The following is a 21,362-nucleotide window of genomic DNA, read 5'->3' as shown; positions in this document are numbered from 1 at the left end:
TAGTTAATTTAAATTTTTTAATAAGTAATATTATGAAATTTTATTCAAAAATTAAATATATTTAATTTAACTTTTTTAGAAATTAAATAAATATTAATATTTTTAAATCTTAATTAAATTATAAAAATTAAAATAATATTTATTTTATTAATTTACTGATATAATATCTAGTAAAACGCTATACAAAAACGTATTTGATAAAATTTCAAATTCAAATTTAAGTCGCCCTAAAACAACAAATTATACCTATTTATTAAGAATTTGAAATTTAATTTATTTAATTCCTAAAAAGTTAAAATTTACCTTATTTAATTCAAATTTTACAGTTTACCAAATATGCTCTTCTATAACGCATCATTACATATTGTATCAATAAATTAATAAAAATCTAAAAATTTAATATTATTTTATTTTTAAAAAAAATTAAATAATATGTATTTAATTTTTAAATACAAATTTAGAAAACTATTTACTAAAAAGTTTAAATTAAATGTATTTAACTTTTAAACATAAATTTAGAAGCTATTTGCTGAAAAAAAAAATTAATTAAATATGATGATACTTCACATTAATTTAAAGAAAAATTGACCCTTTGTCCATAAATTTTCAGTAAAGAAACTGTAACATAAGACACGGTCCGACCTGCGAAGGGTACATTTACTTCAGCTCCAAGTGTGGGAAGACAATGACATACGGCATGGTTTCCTGAATGCTCTCAGGACTTTAATATTGCTTGCAGGATTCTTTCTTGTGCATTAATTTTGTCGTGATGTGTCATTTTGGGGAAACGCCTAACAATCAAAGTTCAATCGCCAGTTCACTATAGTCCATGCTTCTCTGTCCGCTAGCGATGACAACCTACTTGCATCTTCGTGCTTTTATAATGTTCCCATTTTAACTTAGAGTTCGGTCGTTTATGAAAAAAGAAAAAAAATGTAATGTAAAAACAAGATCTTCACAAACCAACCATGGATCTGGGAACATTCAGGTCAGTTTTTCAGACAGCATAGAGCCGTATAACCTGCTTTATTTTGGCTCGGCAAACCGGGCAGACACCTTTCTTGGCATTGATCTCACTCAAACAAGCCATGCAACCAGCCATGTGACCACAGGGAATGCATGCACCTTCTATGGGCGCTTCCCAACATATTATACACGAGGAAGAACCACCTCCATTCTTTACATCACTTGCCGCAGAACCTCCATGCTCCACAGGTGGAACAAGGGAATCCAGTGGACCAAAATCAATTGATGGATAGCGAATTGGCCCTTCACCTAGAGCCTCATCAGGAATTGGGGGAGCAGATGGAGCTGTTGCAACAATTGCACCACTTGTTTGAGCAACAGGAGTATCAGTGCGGGTTTCTACACGACCTTGATCGCCAATTGGCCTAGAATTAGGCACATCCCACCCGTTGTAGTTGTAGTCCTCTTTCTTTGAATTATCCATCCATCCACTGCTGCTTGCATCTAAATGTGAGGATGCAACAGCTGGGCCCCATCCATTGTGACTCTCACCCTGCACAGAAACTCCCCAGCCATTTGCATTATTTGTTTCCGAGCTCTGGTCAGTATTAGAAAGTGGTGGCCTTTCCTCTGAGGCAGACTGAATGGAAGCACTTATGGCCATTGCCAAGTCCAAAGCTTCTTCAGACGTTTGTCGCATAATATCAGGCATTGCAGTTTCAAAAGCATTATGAGTTGCTGGCGGCATTACCTGAAATAGATGACAATGAGACATTGGGTGGTGGTTGCAGGACACTTCGTGGAACAAGAACGGGGCAAATCCATTTGTTAAGAGAGGTGCATTAATTGAAGAGAGACAAAAAGAAACCAACTTTTCTAAACCAGTCCTCAATACTAGCCTTCTTCTTCTATTAGTTGTTCCTATTTGTTGGGATATGATGCAAGGTCCGGGTATTGAACCTATATCCCACCTAAGATTTTATTAGGTGTACTATGCACTAACCAAGCTAAGCTTAATCTGTCATAATAGCCATTCTTTTCTTTCTTCTGCTTGGCTGTCAAGAAACATTTAGTGTATTGAAACAACACCAACTTGACTAGATTGAAGATTCAACAGATTCACAAGGACACTCAATTCCTCAATGAACAGTTTTACCCTCTTCCCTTAACACCTGAATAATCAAGTCTGTACCTCAAAATAGTCCTACAATTACTAATAACTATGACAGCAACATAGACATGAGAATAGTCAACTCAGCATCCTCCTCAGGTCAAGTAGGTAACTTGGTGCAAGTAGATTTAATCAAAATAAAATAGACAAAAGTATTTGAAAGCATGATCAATTTTGAATTAATAATCTCTAATTGCAATACCAGCACGCTTCATCCTATGGTAAACTCTTCATTTAAGTCCTAATGTGTGAATAAAGTCTTTAGGTATAACTTCTATCGTGTCCAAATCCATGATAGTAAAACCAGTGCCAAGGACAGTGATTCCCAAGCAAGTTAAAAACCAAGTAGTCATAGACAGCACAAAATGACAGCAGTATACCTGAGATATTCCTCGGCACGCATCATACAACCTGTGGAGCTGCTGTTTGTCGCCCTCACTGGAAGATGCAAGTTTGTATCGTGTTTCTGGTACGGAAATACAGAGTTACAAAATTGTCAGCTGAGAAGGGATAATGAAAACTGGAATTTGATATAATCACCGTCCTAAAACGAAAGGAGAATAACAGAGTGATGCAGTAGTATATCTCATATTGACTCAAAAACAAGTTGGGACTTCTAAAATTGCTTTACCAATAAATAGCACATAAAGTCTCAAGTCCTGTGTGTAATTACCCTTGGTCAGACATTAAAAGTGAAATACTAATGCATTTAACATGCAACAGAAAGCATGTTGTAGTGTCTTGTTTTCTGGACTCAGACCCTAGGGTTTGAAAACAAACATTGCTACTAGTAGGCAAATAACAGCCAATTCAGGTCCTTAAGAACCATCCAAATGCATTAAAACATTGGGAAAACGGTAATACCTTCTAATTAGCTACCTAAACTTGGGGATTAATAACAAAGAGTTAACTATCATCAATAAAATCATTATTACATGGCAACTGGCTGCAACTAAAAGCAGGCCAGACTGCAAATCTTCCAGCTTTCCAATAAATAGCCCCATCAGCAATCCTCTAATGCTTGATAATTAGCAACTATATAAGGTCATGTATTCAGAGATTCTATACACAAGAAAGTTTCACCAAGACTCATATCAACCAAAGAATTGTTGCACATTTGCCTAAGGTTACCAATGACAGTATTATCTGAAAGGAACAGGAAGTTCCATATGCCACTTATACTCTACACCCTAGTTCTCCTCCTTCCTTTGCTATTGCAAGATGAAAAATTCAGTTAAGAAGATACTCAGTACCTCTGTGAATTTATGGATCATACTCTTAGTATCTTTTTTACTAATCCCAGACCTAGACATGGTTTTTATCTTACATTTAGAAACAATAGGGTAACAAGAATTTCAGAAAATAACTTCCATTATCAGTCTACGACTTACTGGTAGAATTGTCAAATATAGTGATTCCTGGATCTGACTGATTGAACTTGGGTCCCTCAATCTTTGCCTTCCAAAGAGCAATGATTGTACGAGGTTGGGCATCCTGTTTATATTTCAACACCAAACTTTAAGAATTCAAAAAGTAACATCAGATATTAAATCCAATTGTTTATCATATCATAAATGAAATACAACAAAGTAGAGGCTATGTCAAATTAACAAAAGAAGTGCAAAACAACATAAAGAAATAAACACTTCCAAAGAATAGAAGGAAAGACCACAGGAAAATCTTATGAGCATGTTGCGGCATAATAGCTGGCAACTCATTCACTAGCCTGTAAGAGGACTTTGTCCATTTTGCAGATAACATTGCTATAGACGTCAAAAAAAGAAACAGATTGGTCCAGACATCACCTATGATTATTTGTAGCACAAGAAGGCAGTTGTTCAAAGAAATCATCATCCTTTGATGAAAGAAGTTTATTGATAAATAATATAAAGAAAAAAAAAATTGCTACAAAGTATCAACTTAATCTTTTGTCTCCTATTAGAACTGACCACAGCTTGAATTTTTATGGTTCCACTTTCTACAGAATAACTAGCCTTAGTGAAGCTTGAAAGTACAGACTTGACATGACCATCTAACAAGCTTAGAGGCTTAAAATACATTTTACAGAACAAAGCTCATATATCTGGATCATATTAAGCAAATTAAACAATTAGAATTACTAGACCTGCAAGGTAGTATAAATGGCAAGCTCCAGCCTGAGCGGCTTCATGGGATTACTGGCACCACAAGGTATAATAACAACCCAGCTGCAAACAATGAGCCCTGGTCAGCTGTAATTTTTGGAAATGGTAAGAAATAATAGTAACCTAATTCCATCCTTCAAAAGATAGAAGGCGTTATATCAAATATCCAATCAGCATAACTTTTAAATTGCAGCTTACTGAAAAATAAACGGGATTGTGCAAAAGAAATTAAGACAAGCATTCACAGTAATGCATTGAAAATATAGTAAGTTAGAAACTATACGAACATTTTTCTTGATAATAGTTGAGGAGCTAGTGCCTCAAGAAAGCCTGGACCATGAAATTCCCGCAGCCATCCAGAGAAGAAGCAAATATGATTCTACAATCAATAATTAGTAAAAGTAAGACTTGGCTATATGATCAACTCATTTTCCAGTATACACAAAGAAAGTTAGTAAATCACAAATTTTAAGCTGATTAATATCTTACCTCAATAGCACGAACAACATTAGTATGCCCCTTTATTCTAGCAACATTCAATGCAGTGTGACAATCATCATTCCTCACTAAAGCATTTGCTGAAATATAAACAGAAAAATTAAAAGCCATTAACTTGAAAACCTTTTGAGCTGGTCAAGTTAAATATTTTGATACTTGAACTGGACTTGGTTCATTACTTGAACTACTCGAACTCAAGCTCAGCCTATAAAAATCAATCAAATTCAAGTATTTTTGCAAGCTGAGTTTGAGCAGCTTGACTCATTCACATCCCTATTGATCCCTCACATAATTCATCATTCAAGACTTAAAGCAGCATAAGAATCTTAAACTGATAAGACACAAAAGGCATACCTCCACTAGAGAGAAGCAATAGAACAGTCTGCTCAAGGCCTCTTTTTGCAGCATGATGTAGAGGAGTACCCGCATGACGCCCTGCGGAGATTACAAAATTTAATTTTTATTACATAGTAATGGAAAAGCACCACTATTTCCATCCAGTTAGTAAAACAAATTAGTGTAAAAACAATAAGTGAAGCAAATAAAACCATAGAACAAACCAGGACGATAAGCATTCACATTAGCACCCAATTGAATCAAAGTAGTGGCAACATTGAACAACCCGGAATCCATACAAGCTACAATTAGAGGAGTTTTTCCTTCTTTATCAATGCACTACATAAAAAAGAAAGCAACTTTAAGACTACTACAACCTCAATTCTCCAAACAAAACACATATAGAACTCAAGATTTACTAATTACAATCAAATTATCCATTACCCAATATATATATATATAACTATCGGAAAAAAAAAAAAGCGCTGGTGATAGTAATACCTCAAGATTAACACCTTCTCTGCAAAGAGCTTTAATGGCGTTAACGTTGCCAGTAATAACAAGGTGATAAAGGATGTCTTCTTTGGATTGGTTTTGGGTCATTGAATCGAGATTTTGTCCCATAATTAAAGAAAAGGCTGCTTCTTTTTCTCTTCCGCTTCTTATTTTCGTGAGTTTGGAAATATCAGAGATAGTGAATGATGTATATGAATGATCACAGATGTATAATTAAAAAAAAAAAAAAAAAAGGAAGAGCAATGCTTGGAATTTGGAGAGAAGAAAACTTAGCAACGAAGAACAGAGGGCTGTAATTTCATACGATTTTCGCGGTGGAAACTTCCAAATTATTATTATAATTGAATTGAATTTGACCGCTGGCTTTTTTTCTTAATTAATTTTATTTTCCCAGTAGCTCGGATGTGGGAGTTGGGGTTTTATCATATGGCGCGTAAAACGAATGAACCACTTTCAAGAATGGAAAAACAACAGCCCAATGGCCCCATCACTCTGTTTTAGAGAAACCAAAATCGAACCGAAATTAGAAAAATTGAATCGATTAGTTTGGTTTAGCTTTTTTCCTTTTTTCTTTAATTTATTTTTTACTAAAATCAAAGCAACTAACTTTTATTTTTTGATATATCATAACGTTTAATAATTTGAAATGATATTTGATAAGTTTTTAGTAAGAAAATAAATTGTTTTTATTGATTTCATAAATACAAATATCTCTTAGATAAGTTTGGAAAAGGTATTAGAAAAAAGTTGTAGAAGTTGTCTGGAACTGGAATTCTAATTAACTCACAATTTTAAGTTTTTAATTTAGTTTTGAACTGAATCAATTGTTCGCTCGCTTCAATGTGTTTTATTTTTTTTACTTGTTTCTTATGGTAGAAAGATAAGGTTTTGCAATTAAAATAAACTTTTTATTCTTTTATTTAATTGTTAAAAATAAAATTTTGAATATTTAAAAATAGAAATTAAATTTATTAGAGCATTCCAACAATATTCATTTCTCTTCCTTTAAATTTAATAAGAAAAAAATGTGATTTTGAAATCATTTAAAAAAATAGAAAGTATCTTGCATATCTCTTTATTTGGACACTTTTAGAAGTAAAAAATGTAGTAAATCACCAAGCTTTAGTCTGATGACAAAACACTTGAAATCTCAAATTCATAACATAGTTTATTTCTCACTTTATAAAAGAAACTGTAATACATAAGAGAGATAACAATTTATATTCTAATAAAATTCTACTAATGAGCGGAGAAATTCAATGCTAGTGAAAAGTGGAGGAAGACACCGAAAGTTGCCCAATTTTCATGGTTGATAGAAAAAACAAACTCCAATTGATTATGTTTCAATGAACAGATAAGATTTCAATAATATGAGGTGGTAGTTAATACTATAAAAGGATTAGCTCGTGTAAAATTATGTCAAAAGAACAAACTGTATTTATTATGAGTTGGTTTAATTTTGGCAACCAATTACTTGGTGTCGGTAATCTAGTACGCCTCTCGAATGTGATTAAGTTATTAAAACTTCAGAATTGGTTCTCTTCCTTCTGCTGTTCTCTCTTGGTTCTGACAAAATAAACCAAATTACCAATTTCCATGGTTAGTTTTTAACTTCTTGTTTCTTCTTTTTCTTTTTTCGGTTCCAATTCCAGTGAAATGTTCACTAGCCAATACATATGACAGAATTTAAAAGGGTTCTAATCATAAACAGAAAACAAAACATCTCAATTTTTAGAAAACAAAAGGGAGCATATCTAAAAACAAACAAAATTTATCTAGGATCAGGTCTATTCTCCTCACTTCCTTCCCTGCATTAGTAATCAAACTGAATCACCACTTAGCAACTCCACTAGATCTCCTTTCTTCATCTTTGAGAACCCCTTTAACCCACGTGATTTTGCAAGTGCCCTCAGCTCTGGCAGCTTCAATGAGCTTAGGTCCTCGTGTTCGTTCTCCTTCTGTTGATTGCTAAACTCGTTAATATCATCAATGTCTGAAGACTCTTCTTCTGATAACTCATCTACTGCGTTACCATCAAGGAAAGAGGACTCTGGCTCCAGTGCCACTTCCAACTCGGGCTCCTGTGTTTCCAATTTAGGCTGCTGAGCTGTGTCAGGAAGTGCTTCAAATCGCTTCTTCTTATCACCAGTCAAATCAAAATAAGATGTAGAATTACTAGGGTCCTCATTTGAATAAATAGGCTGGTATTTCACTTGAGGAACTGGGGACTTGCGTCGAAAATTTGATGGTGGTCTGCTGAAAGAAGTGGAATTATGTTCTGGGACTTCACTCCTTGCTTTATTATTTGGATTAAAGAAACCTGTGCTCCTGTCTCCACTAAGCGATCCATTATGTTCTGGTGAGTCCACAGCAAAGTCTCCAGTGCCAACACTGCTAACCTTTTTCTTACCTTGCTCAATTGAGTGTTTCCTTAGCAGCTTAAGGAGGGAATCCACAGTTTCACTCTCTTTAACTTTTCCTTTGGAGGCTTCAACCTTCTTGTCTTCTTTGACTGCAGCTCTTTCACGCAGCTGAGCCTGTACCTTCCTGAATAGCTCAACAATCTCCTTCTCTCTTGGCCCTGGGCCTGCAGTGGCTTGGAATTTTGAGGTATTTGAAAGAGAGAGTAATGGCCCACTTCTTGACGTTAACAAATCAGAATCATCAAGATTCTCAAAGCTGTCTCTCTCTTCATTTTGTCTATTCCTATTTCGGGAGAACCCCTGTCTGCTTTGCTTTGAGAAATCTGAGTTTCTCCTAGGACCACCGGAACTTGCTCTGCACAAAAAAGATGCTGCGCCAGAAGCGCACTTTATTGATCCAACCTTGATTTGTGAATAAGTTATATGGTTACCATGCGAAGGACAAAGAGGTATAGCAACTGCTTTCCCAGAAATTCCTGAGGAAGGGAGACACCTGCTTTCTGAAGATCCATAACCTACAACAAGCACATATCCGTAGATTAAAACAGAAGAGCATCCTAGGACTTTCTTTATTCTTTTCTTGTTATTTTTTATGAGAACAAAAATCTGGACTTTAAGCACACGACTCGCATGATGAGAGGATCAATTGATAACAAAATGCTTCGACACCGTCTAACAATTTATATTGCACGCAAATAGAGAAAAAAAAAAACACTCTCGATCTTACTGAATGATTTGCTTCCATGCAACAGAGATTTTTTTGTCTTTCTTACACACTTACAAATGTATACATCTACTCTCACTGTCAGCAATCCAATAATAAATTAAGTACCAAGAAGAACAACACCTTCTTATCTGATGCAACAGAAATGAAACCACAACTACTCCACATCTTACCATAAACACAAACCACACACCACCATCATTTTATTGTGAAGTAAAAGCAAAGAGAAGCAACAAAAAATGATCTGGAGTCAACACGAACTATAACATTAAAATCAGAAGCAATAATTTGCAGCTTGCAAATGTAAAGAGACCAAAGAGAAGCCAAAAATCGAACCCTCAAAACTAAAGAACCAAGTAAACAACACAAGATAGTATATACAACAGAGCAAACTCTTTTACCATTCAACACCTAAAATCATTTCGTCATATAGGTGGTGGGCGATAGTAATGGCAAGAGTGTAACTACGTAAAGAGCTCATCTTTACTACCCAGTTGAAAATAACTCACCAAAAGAAGGTCATAACTCTCAACAGTGAAATAACTCTAATTATAGAAACTAAATATAAGCTAAGAATACAAGTGCTAATCACAACTAGGCAGGCTCTGTTTAAGTTAGTCCAAACAAAAACCTAATTGCTTCATTTGGTACCTAAAGAACTACACAAAACCCAAAAGATGAGTGATAAAAAAAAAATTTCTCAGCACCTATTTGGGCAAATAACCTCAAATTAGTCCCAAATTTGCTTCTTTTTCTTTTATTTTAAACATTTGGTTCTCAGGAACTAAACAGAGCGTGAAAAGAACCTGAGATGAAAAGATTAGATTAGAAGGGGATATACCTGGAATATTGTTAGAGATGAGATGGACTGATTGCGACATTGGAGGGAGTTTTGAGCTTTGGATTAATGGCGCTTTTGCATTTTATTAGAGACTTCTCCTTCTCGTGTGTTTTTTTATTTGCGAAATTATATAGACACTGATAAGGGACTTTTTGGGTATTACAATTTTCCAATTAGGGGCCGTTTAAGACGATGTCGTTTTCATTGTTCCGCCTCTTGTGAATCTTTTCTATGTCGTTTTTAATTTTCCCCCTCAGGAGAATTTAAAATTAGTTCTCTGGCCTGAACTTACTTCCCCAATTTTTTTATTCCAGGAAAATTTTAATCCTAGAATCTATGATTCTCACTTAGGTAGTTGATTTTAATGATTCTGTTTTTTTTTTTTTAATTATGCTTTTTAAATTAATTACAAAATTAGTATGCAGATGTACTTAAGAAACTAATTAAGCATGCGAAATTTGAAAATATAAGTATATGTGATAATTTTTTTTCTTAATTACAGATGAGGTGAGATTGAGATCTTGCTCGAGTTCATATATACACTTACTATCAGGCTAATCATGCAAGTGCACTTGTTTTTGTAAACAATAATAATAATACTAGAAAGGATGAATGTGACATCATTATGTTTTTATTGGTTATACATATTAAGCTCAAAATATGTAATTGTATATATGATTTAATTTTTTAATGTGTTATCATGCAGGTGGGTAATGAGAATGTTCAAGTTTAGAGAAGAAGAGGAGGCTGCCAATGGACAACAAATTCTATTATCCTTGCTCTTGTCCCTTTTATCTTCACACTTCAATTTCAAAATCTACACATTATACTACTTTCTTATCATATATTTGTTTTTGTGTTGGGGAAATTCAGATATCAATAATTTTATCCCCTCATCTTGTTTCCTGTAAAAACACAACCAATTAATTAACAAGTGAATCTATGTAATAGAGCCTATTTTTTCAATGATGTGCACGCATAATATAAATAACTAAAAGATCGTTAAGATTAGTTTTGGAGGATGGGATTTTACAAAATATTGTACCAGAAAGACTGTTCAGAAGCACAAAACTGTTGCTTTTTTGCAGGAATGGTAAATATATCATCTGCTTTGCATTAGGAGTCGTGATTGTTTTAGACAAAAAAAATATACAGAGGAAAGAACAATCTCAAGAGAAAAACATGTTGCTTTCAGTATTTTCTTTTTCTATATAAAGGAAAAAAATCATAGAGAAAATAACTGCTTTCAAAAATCTCATTGCAATTCTATCAAAATCTCTACTTTTCCATTTGCAGTCCAAGTAACATATCGTTTTGATTATTTTATTTTCCCTGAGGATGAATGCAGGAGTTTCTATGGCCTTTTGGTGAATGAGAAGAGAACACTTGCCTTTGCATAAAGGATTATGGTAATGTGGAATGGTGACGGTGATGGTAACTTGGATCTTGATTTGCAGTATTAATTAGCAGAACCAGGAGAACTATACAAAACAAGGCTGCATGTGCCTTGCCTTATTTGCAGACCCCATAAGACACTAGGCTGAGTGAAGAAAAAGATTCAACAAAACAATCTCTCATCTCTGATCTCAGCAAGTTCACATATAATATAACAATAGTAGGAGAAAGACAGCAGCAGCCCAAATTTATTTTGAAAACAAAAATGTTTCCCAAGTGTTAAAATAAAATTTGATATGAGCAAAGATCATATATGGCAATGAAGACAAGTAAACACAAGCCTCCAGAAAGAGGCAGCATAAGAATTCTAGTATCTTCTTTTCCTGGTGTAGATTTTGAGGTTACAATCCTGGTCCAAGGCAATGTTAAATAAAGTTGAAACCGCAGAACTCAACTAGGCTGCCTTCATACTTTTCAGTTGCAAAGGAAGACCCAGTTACTCAAGTCGCCGAACCTGAACATAAATAAACAACAATCACGCAGCCCTCCAATCACAGAACTTCACAAAAACAGCATCCAATGCAGTGGAATGGTAAAGAGAAAACAAGTTAGTACAAATGCAAACCAAATCAGTTAAAAGAGTTTGTGATTTTTAACCATCTCGTCTACATCTAGTTCCACCTCCAACACTGGTGAATCCTTACGCATGCTGAAATGACTGGTCAAGGAGCATGAGGATATCAATTCGACTTCAAATATCATCTATTGTACAGTAATAACGGTTTCAACCAACTGGAGTCCAGCAGCTCACCTATTCTGAACAGGACCATGATCCACAGCTGTACGTAGACAGTATATGACTCGGCCAACTATGCCCGACATGGGAACCGGGCCAAATTTTCGGCTGTCATTTGCTTCCTGTGACACCAAAAAGAAGAATAAAAGAGAAATGGATCAGTTTTTCCCAGGTGGTGAATAACTAAAGCACACCCTATTGCCAATATTCACAGCTGACCTTAATTTCTATTAACAAAAAAAGACAGATTTTTTTTTCTTTTTCATGGGAGGGAAAGTGGAGGTTTGAACCTGAGACCTCCACCCGAGCTTCATAGAGCTCTCCCACTAGGCCAAAGGCCTAGTGATAACAATGATTGATGATGATGATGATGAAAAATTTGGAACATATTAATCCTTAAATTTGTCTGTACTGAAAGAAAAGAGCATTTACAACTTATAATAAAGTGCTTTTCATAATAAGAGTTTTAAGTAATATTAACGAAAGGCAATTGCAAGTTTGAGATTGCCCACATTTTAAAGCAGCCCAATCACGATTATTGGTTAGCATGCATATCATTCTACAAGGACACGCATTAAGAACAGTTACTCAGAACCATATGCATTCAAATAGATATACGCAACCACACATTCAAGAAGCTTAGAAAGGAAAAATGCAGGACCAACAGGGGGAAGACAAATCTTTAGCACTGGCATAATAGACAAATCATGAGTGAGAAGTATGGAAGGCAAAACCGAAGAAGTTAAGGTGCACCAAAAATGATTGCAATTTTGCAGCACAACAGGAACACAAAAGACAGCCACAAGAAAAATAAAAGATAATGTCTACTTGTTTGATCTTCTCAATTTGGACATGTTGCAGGTTACAGAAGTCAATAAAAGTCATAAAGTGCCAAAAAATTGTTATAAGGAATCCAGAATTGACACGTGTATTAAACAAACTACTAGCTATTTCCTTATCCTACCTTTCTTTCTATTAGAAAGAGAGACAGGAGATAATACAACTGCATTCTTAACACAAACAGAATAGACGCCTTGATAGATCAAATGGATGCTCCATTTCTAGTAGACTAATTCAAGTTATATTACCAAGCAAAGCTGTAAGTTTGGTACATTTCCCCATGCTACAGCGAGACCAGCAACAAATTCAGTAATGCCATGCTTGTATGGCAAACATAGCGACTTTAAGGAAATAAAAGGTCAAACTTTTCTACCTTCATAAATTAGTGAAATTTCATCAAAAGAAAGTTGTACAATAGCTCTTGAACTTTTGGTCAAAGCGCCATTAGGTCCATAAACTTTAAAGTAGCTCAATTGCACTCCTAAAGTTTAAAAACAGAAGAATTACATCCTGGAAGTTAATTCTGTCTCTTTAACCGTGTAATGGCATGAGACCTAATTAGTTTTAGGCACTGAAGAAAACTGTTTTAACTCTTTTCAACTCACTTTTTTGCATGTGAGGAATTATTAGCTCTGCCTTGAGTGTGTAAAAACCATAAAATGATAATTTCTCATTAAATTTGATAAAGAAATCAACACAATTATCATTACTTAAAAAAGGAATTAGCTATAAGGATATACTTGTTCTGTTTTCCAAACTATAGGGGTATAATTGAGCTACTTTAAAGTTTAAGAGTTTAATTGCACTTTGGCTAAAAGTTTAGGGGCTCATTCACACCTTTTGCCAAAGAAAAACAAAAGAAAGAAAAGAAAGCACAGAAATGCAAGGACACAAGAAATGCAATGGATTTAACATGTGTCGCTATATACCAACCAAGTCTTATATTTGCAAAATGGCTCATACCTTGGGCTTCAACTTCTCGTTGTCGGCCAAAACCCAACACTGATCATTCTCAAGAACAAAAGGTTCATCTTTTTCATCACTAGACACCATTTCATACCCTTCGACAGCAGCTAATCTTCTGACTAGAAAGTTGTCGGTATTATCAGGATCCTTTACGACCACTACATCTCCAACAAAAACATGTCTGTTGAAAGAAATTATGAAGTAGTTAAGTATCACCATGCTCTACACCAGAAAGAACTGAAATTGGTATATCAAGATTGTTAGAAACAATTAAATCATATAAATGGATAATTGCAACAAACAAGAACCACGTTTGCAGACTTGAACGAATTTAAATTTGTTTTCAATTAATAAAATATGTAACCTTCTTCTAACTAGCAGTAAATAAGCACATTGCACCAGTAGATCTAAGCAAGAGCGTGACGAAATAAGTACTTGCCATTTTTGTTCCTTTTTTCTTTTCTTTGCCTGTCTTAGGTATAAAATTGTTATTCTAGTATATGTCCACAATTGACTATAACATGTTCTAATGAATGAATTGATTGGCAAGAAGGAATCATTAAAAGATAGCGACCAATATCCATGGGCACATGAATATCCATCCTCAACAGATCCGCATTGGTTACATACAAAGTTCAGTATGGCATCTAATAATTTAGTTTTGGATTGGATCTTACAACAGAGTGCCAGAATAATTGTTAGAAGCAATCAACCGCACTAAACAAAACATTTTATTAAGAGTGGCGAACTTAACCATGTAAAAGAATTTACTACAACAGCAAATAATAGAAAGCTAATCCCAAAAAGAGAGCAAAATAAAACAACAAGGATGCATCTTGCCCATCTGAACTAGCTTGAGATTCAAGTTTGATTAATTTTAGTTTTTCTTACTGAAAAAGAAATTAATTACATATTATTAGATTCAAAGTGGAGATAACAACCGCTGTCCAAAAGATATTATGTAATTTATATGCACAACAAAAATAAACTGGGATCTCCATTGAGAACTGAATCACCTGACACAGGTCGGATATTTACCAGGATGTAAAATACTCAAAACATCCAAAAGAAGGATCTAAGTTGAAGCTAATATTCACATAGGGCCGAATATACTATAAGAATCAACAAAACCATAATTATTGAAATAGCATACTTCCAAGCTTAAAAATATCTACTTTTTTTAATGTCCATTGATAGAAATGACCTAAACAGCAGCTGTAGTTTGATATGAAGGAGAAATGCATCAGCCAGCAGACCTGCATCCAAACTTGTCTCACCCAAACCATGGTTCTCATTCTACTTGTTATGTTAAGAAAAGAACTCAGGAATGAATTAAGCCATATGCAGTACCAACTTGAACTGAAAACTTAATCTGATAGATCACAAGTCTTTCCATTGCTATACTCCTCCTCACTTGGCTACTTCTTAAATTGGGCCTCCAAACTTGTATCAAATGATTATACAGTGATGGACACATCTATTTCCCTAAACATTAACGTTCAGAGTATCAGCATAAAGTCAGCTCACATGTCCTGAACCCACACACAAGAAACTAAAAACCTCCAAAAACGACTATCCGCAAAATTTAGAAAACAAAGGAACCCAAACAAAAATCTCAGGTCAGCCAAAAATGCAGATTATAGAGTCCTAAAACCTTAAACCTATACAAAGAGGATTTAGAACACCATCTATATGTTATTAATAGGAAACAGGTTCTTTCAGCTACAAATTTTTTTCGAGTAACCAGAGAGATTTTCAAAAACCAAAAGTTTTACAAATTCACGAAACAAAAGAACTAAAAGAAATCTATACCACGATAACCGAAGTACATCAGATTGTTTTGTCTTTCAGTTATAACTAAATTATGCTCACCCATAATCTATGGACGACTTATCCCTAGATATGATTTCATATGTCCCACATTATAATCCCAAAGAGCATCATCAGTGTCCATTCACTAAAGAGGTGCCTAATATTATGTCCAAATCTTTGGTGTTTAATAACTTGCCAGTCCTCCGTCACAATACAAGGCACATATCTCATATATCCAACAATCAACCTCAAAATCTTTCTAGCTCTGGAGGGGGTTAACTATTGCAGCCCACTCCTGCAAAGCTTCATGAACCAAAAATGATGTATACAAATCGAGAAATGAGCGAAACATCTCATTCTCTCTCAGCCATAAACATTTTGATGCAGGACAGATTTTAAGTAGCGCCATCCTATGGCGTGGTTTGTGAAACTAAAGGTTCTGATAGGCTTAAAATCAAAAACTGTTAAGGATTTCAGGTCTAAATACAGATTTAAAAGGAAAAAGAAAAGAAAAGAAAAGTTAAATCTTTCGGAAAATCACATTTACAAGTATTTGGACATCACACCCAAGGGTTCCTTCGGCGTCACACTTAGGGAGAAATTTGAATCACACAATTCTAAATAGCAAATCTGCCATAATTTTATTAAAATGAAATCTGAATCCTAGAAAAATAAACTGTTACAAGCTTAGGTAATTATAGGAGTATCTTTAAACCTCAAGACTTTAGACCCATAGTACTAATATAATCTTTAAAGGATTTGAACTCTAAATAAAATAAGAAATAATAGTTATTCTCTTTGTTGCTCGAACTTGAGTACGGATATCTGATAGTGGGTGCATATCCAGGAGTCAAGGATATGGGGATCTAAAATTTGGATACAGGTAGGGGGATACGTTTTATATTTAAAAAATATGAATGTTACATGCATATATATATATATATATATATATATATATATATATAATGTAACTTTAAGCTAACTTTAAAAAACAATTATTTTAATTAATAAATTAGAAAATATATAACTTATTATTTTAATTTAATAATTGTTATTATATAACTTACTATTTTAATTTTAATAAGAATTATTATTAAAACTGAAAAAAATAAAACTAAAAACCCAATTACATATTTCCCTAAAAAACAATTGCAAAGTAAAGCTCATCAACCCACAAAAGATAAAATAAAACCCAAAACCCAATTAAATGGCAAATTGTTGCTTATCTTTTGTTTATTCTATCTTCCCCCCACCTCCCTTTTTCCCTCAGCTCCTGCTATTGCTCTATTCCTCTTCTCTTGCTTCACCTGGAGCTTAGACAAATGTCCTATCCACTTTTCAGATGAAGGATCTAAGAAGGATTCTGTAGCCGTGCCCATTGCTTCAAAAATAAAGAGTCTGAGTGACAGAGCTTATAATAAACCAACAAGAATTAAGAATAAGGTTCAACAGTAAAATTAAAGACTCCTACAGAAACCTAAACTATTATTCCAGCAAAAATGAGAATTACAAGAATCCCTTAATATTGAATTGTAAAATACCATATCCTAACTATAAATTTCTGAACTTTTTTGAATTTTGTTTTCCTTAAGCTTTTCCTTATCAGCAGCATTCTCCCCTAGTTGGAAATGCCTAAGAAGAAAAAGCATTGATATATTGGACTTCAATTTTCAACCTTCTTAACTGTTGGTAGCCACTGAAATATTGAAACCTCCTATTAAACTCATCTACAAACTCGTTAGAAATAATAAACTCCACTTTTTGAACACTAGCAGTATGCTACAAAATTCAACATCTTGAGCATCTTTGGAACCTTGAACAACAAAGTCCATCCTCTTTTGTCCTTTACAGTTTCTTTGCAAGCTGAACCATATCCACATTTGCATCCAAAAGTATTTGTGGGAATTCTATCGCTTCAGTCTTTTCATGTTTGACTTCTTGTTTTTCTTTAAATCCTCATTGCTTCAATTGGTTTGTGTTCAATATCTAGTGCATGCAAATTTTGGATTAGGTTTTTATCAATTTTTAGACTATATTATTTACTATATTGGATGCACTGGTAAAGTTGGGTAAACTACAAGGGCTGGGGTTGGTTTTTGAGGAAGGCCTTGACTATTAGTAGTTTTTGAAGTTTGATTGCAAGAAATTGAAGGTAATCTTCTAAGAAACTCATCCACCATAATATCCAAACCATCAAACCTTGAACTCATCTCATCATTCAATCTATCAAAATTCAATCCACGCTCTTGATGAACAGAATTCTGCTTTTCAAATTGGTTAAAGTAATTAGCCATTGTCATGTACCTATATGTTGGATTACATACATTTTTACTCATCCTTAGGTGATAATACAATAGCAAAAATTTCTCTTGAAGCTTTGTTTCATATCTTGCCACTTATTAAGTTGGGTTCGCTTCCTATTTGCCTATCATACTCGACGCAATATCACCATAATTTTATAGCTCTAATCAAATTCCAATCTGCAAATCTTATCCTGCTCACTTTCTTGAAGTTTGTAGCTATCAAAGTAAAAGCCAAGAGAATCAATCCAATGACAGAATTTTGTAGGATTGCCTCCTTTAAAACATGAAACTTCTAACTTGCATATGCATATTGTTTATAAAGATTAAAACATCAGATTGTAAGGATCTTGAAGCTCTATTACAAAACTGATGCAGGACAAAATTTAAGTAATGCTATCCTACAGTTAATTTAATTTGCAAAAGCTAATGGTTATGATAGGGTAAAATCCAAAATTGTTAAGGGTCTTAATCTGAATATAGACAATAATTTTTTTTTTTGTTTTAAAAAGATAAGATAAATGTTCTAAGAGTCACACTTAGAAGTATCACACCCAAAGGATCCTTCGGCATCATACCTAAGAGAGGAATTGAATCCCAAAATTCCAAATAGCAAATCAACATGATTTTGCAAGTTAAAACTGAAATCTAACTCCTACAAAATAAAATATTAGAAACCTAGGTATTTACAAGAGTATCTAATCCTTAAACCTAAAGAATTTAGACTAATAATACTAATCTTAATCACTAGAAGATTTGAACTATAAATAAAATAAAATAAAAGTAATACCTATCCTAAACCAACAAGAATTAAGAATCAGACTCAAAAATAAACTTAAATACTCCTAAAGAAATCTTAATCAATATTCTAACAAAGCTGAAAATTACAAAAATACCCCTAGATATTGGAATTCTAAAATACTTTACCCTAATTCTACATTTCTGAATTCTTTGTTTTCCTTAAGGTTCTCCTTGTCTACATCACAATTATCCGGAAAAGGACTTTAAATGCTTCACTACAATAATTAAGAAATAAAAGTATGCTTTATCAGAGAATGATTTCGTTTGAAACAGGAGCAGTGATGTTACGTTGGATTAGCAGCTGGCAATTTCCGTACAAGAAGAGTTCCCCCTTGCTCTCCAATTATAGGTGCCATTTCCTGTCCTTTATTCCAGTGTAAATATGTCAACCTCCCCTGAAGTAGATTTTTCCAAACTGCATCACCAAACTCTCTATCACTGATTTGACCTCTTCTATAGCTCTGCATCACATTGAAGAATGAAGGTTATGCATGAATAATCAAGTTAACAGTAGTTCTGCTCCTGAAGTTGAATGGAAACAGCAGCACATCAAAATGCAGTAATAACTAAGTGATTTTGAGCTAAGAATCAAGTCTGTTAACACATGTGATTCTTCCCTCTCTCCGCTTGAATTTCAATTTAATAGGAGGGGACTTTCTTTGTCCCCAGTTGGTGATACTCAAACAAAGGATTTCCCTTCCTTCTACCCTATAAAGGACCAGAAGAACAGCATGATACGAGAGTCAAATGCCACATGCAAGAATGCAAAATGGCTAGCTGCCCATTCCTAAGCGAGGACCTTCTCTATACTCGGGGATTGCTCTATGTAATTTAAAGACATGACAAGGGCGTCAATTGTAAGTTGCTCAGAAATTTATAAGATCTAAAGTTGCTTGATTATTGTAGTACTTTCTATATTCTGTTTCAATCAGTAGGCAGGGACTAAAAGTCCATCCTAACACAAGAATGAGAAAAGAACTATAACTATGATCTTTAAAAGTTTCCACTTTCCAGTAAAAGTAAGCTCTTGCTGTAGCAAGCAACAGTCTGAGTTAAGTTTAAGTAGTAATACTTCCATTAGAAACAAAATGAGTCAAACCATTCTCCTTCTCTAATTGATAATCAGATAGATATCATCTCACTCACACTGATCCGAGAGGCACATAGCATATGTCTCTAAAAATAATATCTTGAGGGAACACCAGTAGCAAAGTGTTGTTCTAAAACCCACCAATTACTTAACTAGACATGAAATGGCACTGAACAAATCCCACTAAGAACAGCTAAATTAAATGCAATCATTAAAAGTAACTAAATATAAGGAAAAAGAACCCATTAGAATAGAAAAATGAGAAAGTATTCAAAGAAAGGTGAGGCATTTATACTTGAATAAGCCAAAACTATACTGAATAAGAGAAGCCCAATTGGCAAATTCCACTTAGAATCACTAAAACAACCAAATATAATAAACCCAATGCATTATTCCTATCTGGGAACAAGAAACCCTCAATAGAGAAGCCAAAAGATTATAAATTTCTTACCTGTATTGATTGAAACAGAAATATATAAATAACGAGGTGGTAAATGAGAAAAGGAAAAGAAAGAGAGAGAGAGAGAGAGAGAGAGAGAGAGTCGGACCTTCCAACAAACGGAGACGGAGTACTCCAATTTTCTGGCCAGGTAACGGCACCAAGTCGATGTAGAAATCATTTGCCCTGTATCAATGTCTTTGGTTTTCCAGTTTGCCCACGCCCAATATCCCCTTCGTTAAACCCCCCAGACTAGACTAAGCGCTTTTTTTTTTCTTTTAGTTATTTATTTCTAACAAAAAGTTTCTTGTTCCGTGGCATTTCCAGCTCCATGAGAAATCGCATTCGGGTATCCACCCGACTATTTCCCACTTTCGGGTAAAATTCGTTCACTTTCGCCCGGTCTAATCTAAACTCGAAAAAGTCTAAATATTTTGAACAAATGACATTTACCCCCCTCAGGTCTGATCCTAATTACAATTACATGCACCTTTTCTAAAGGTCGACTATTTACATTCTTGAATTTTATTTTTATTAACATTTACATCTTTCATTTAAAGAAAAGGTCTTTCTAGGAGGTATTTATTTTGACTTAAAATAATGAGATTCATGTAAGCTTATAAGGAAAAAAAAAGAAATTAAATGAAAAATTGAAAAGAAAATAAGAGAAATAAAATTTAATTTCTTCCTATTTCTTGAAATTATAATTTTTCATGAAGGAATTTTAAATGTTCTTTAAAGTATTTTTTTTATTTTGAATATTCTCTTAACCATCATTTTTTATCTAAGTTATAATTTGCTCTAATACTATCAGAATCAATTCTCTCATTTAATTTTAAACTTTTGACTATAGTTTTTTTAAAATTTTAAGTATCATTGATCAGTCCAAATTATATATAGATATTTAAGAGTATTTAGAGCTTTAATTATATATTTCTATATATAATATAATGAAAACATGTGTTGTTACCCCACTTAAATTTAATTGTCTATTTTCAGGTAATATTAGTCAAAAGAGGAAAATATGGAGCTAAATACTCAAAAATAAGCTTAATTTGACATGTTCGTGTCAATACCCAAATTTAAGACATATAAGCTGCTAATTACAAGGCCAAATGGACATTTTAGTCATTTTGTATAATTATTATGATTTATATTAAGAGTTATTTGTGAGATAGTATTAGGTGGAGATAAATATACTTATATTAGTATGTTTATCTTTAAGGAGATTTATATAGAGAAAGACTATTCTCTATATACAAAATCTAATACTGAAAATGAGAATTTTCTCCCATCTGCTCTCT

At 33.7% G+C, this 21,362-nt stretch overlaps 3 protein-coding genes across 6 annotated transcripts; all 3 read right to left on the bottom strand.

Annotated features, from left to right (window-relative positions):
* Nucleotides 1-542: 542 nt before the first annotated feature.
* On the bottom strand, nt 543-6,088 carry LOC8275981 (putative E3 ubiquitin-protein ligase XBAT34). Its single transcript, XM_015727123.3, has 9 exons — nt 5,617-6,088; nt 5,340-5,454; nt 5,134-5,214; nt 4,771-4,859; nt 4,569-4,660; nt 4,263-4,344; nt 3,529-3,631; nt 2,518-2,603; nt 543-1,717 (listed from the first exon to the last, which is right to left on the bottom strand). The coding sequence occupies exons 1-9, from the start codon at nt 5,737-5,739 to the stop codon at nt 998-1,000; spliced, it is 1,491 nt and encodes a 496-aa protein (XP_015582609.2). The 5' UTR covers nt 5,740-6,088; the 3' UTR covers nt 543-997.
* A 1,143-nt stretch (nt 6,089-7,231) lies between these two features.
* On the bottom strand, nt 7,232-9,765 carry LOC8275980 (rho-N domain-containing protein 1, chloroplastic). The gene is made up of 2 exons (XM_002531987.3): nt 9,620-9,765; nt 7,232-8,569 (listed from the first exon to the last, which is right to left on the bottom strand). Exons 1-2 carry the CDS (start codon nt 9,657-9,659, stop codon nt 7,452-7,454), a joined length of 1,158 nt encoding a protein of 385 aa, XP_002532033.1. The 5' UTR covers nt 9,660-9,765; the 3' UTR covers nt 7,232-7,451.
* Nucleotides 9,766-11,235: 1,470 nt separating this feature from the next.
* Nucleotides 11,236-20,356, bottom strand: LOC8275979. 4 transcript variants are annotated; one of them, XM_048376588.1, is made up of 6 exons: nt 20,168-20,356; nt 18,818-18,990; nt 13,614-13,797; nt 11,826-11,932; nt 11,630-11,732; nt 11,236-11,528 (listed from the first exon to the last, which is right to left on the bottom strand). In XM_048376588.1, the coding sequence occupies exons 1-5, from the start codon at nt 20,237-20,239 to the stop codon at nt 11,648-11,650; spliced, it is 621 nt and encodes a 206-aa protein (XP_048232545.1). In that variant the 5' UTR covers nt 20,240-20,356; the 3' UTR covers nt 11,236-11,528; nt 11,630-11,647. The 4 variants fall into 4 exon arrangements, with proteins under 4 accessions (XP_048232545.1, XP_048232544.1, XP_048232546.1 ...); XM_048376587.1 differs by having other exon boundaries at nt 11,640-11,732; XM_048376589.1 differs by having other exon boundaries at nt 11,672-11,732; nt 20,168-20,355.
* Between the last annotated feature and the right edge of the window lie 1,006 nt (nt 20,357-21,362).

The sequence above is a fragment of the Ricinus communis genome, chromosome 7 (genome assembly GCF_019578655.1).
Source record: "Ricinus communis isolate WT05 ecotype wild-type chromosome 7, ASM1957865v1, whole genome shotgun sequence".
Classification (NCBI taxonomy): Eukaryota; Viridiplantae; Streptophyta; class Magnoliopsida; order Malpighiales; family Euphorbiaceae; genus Ricinus; species Ricinus communis.
This window is presented reverse-complemented; position numbering and strand designations above follow the sequence as displayed.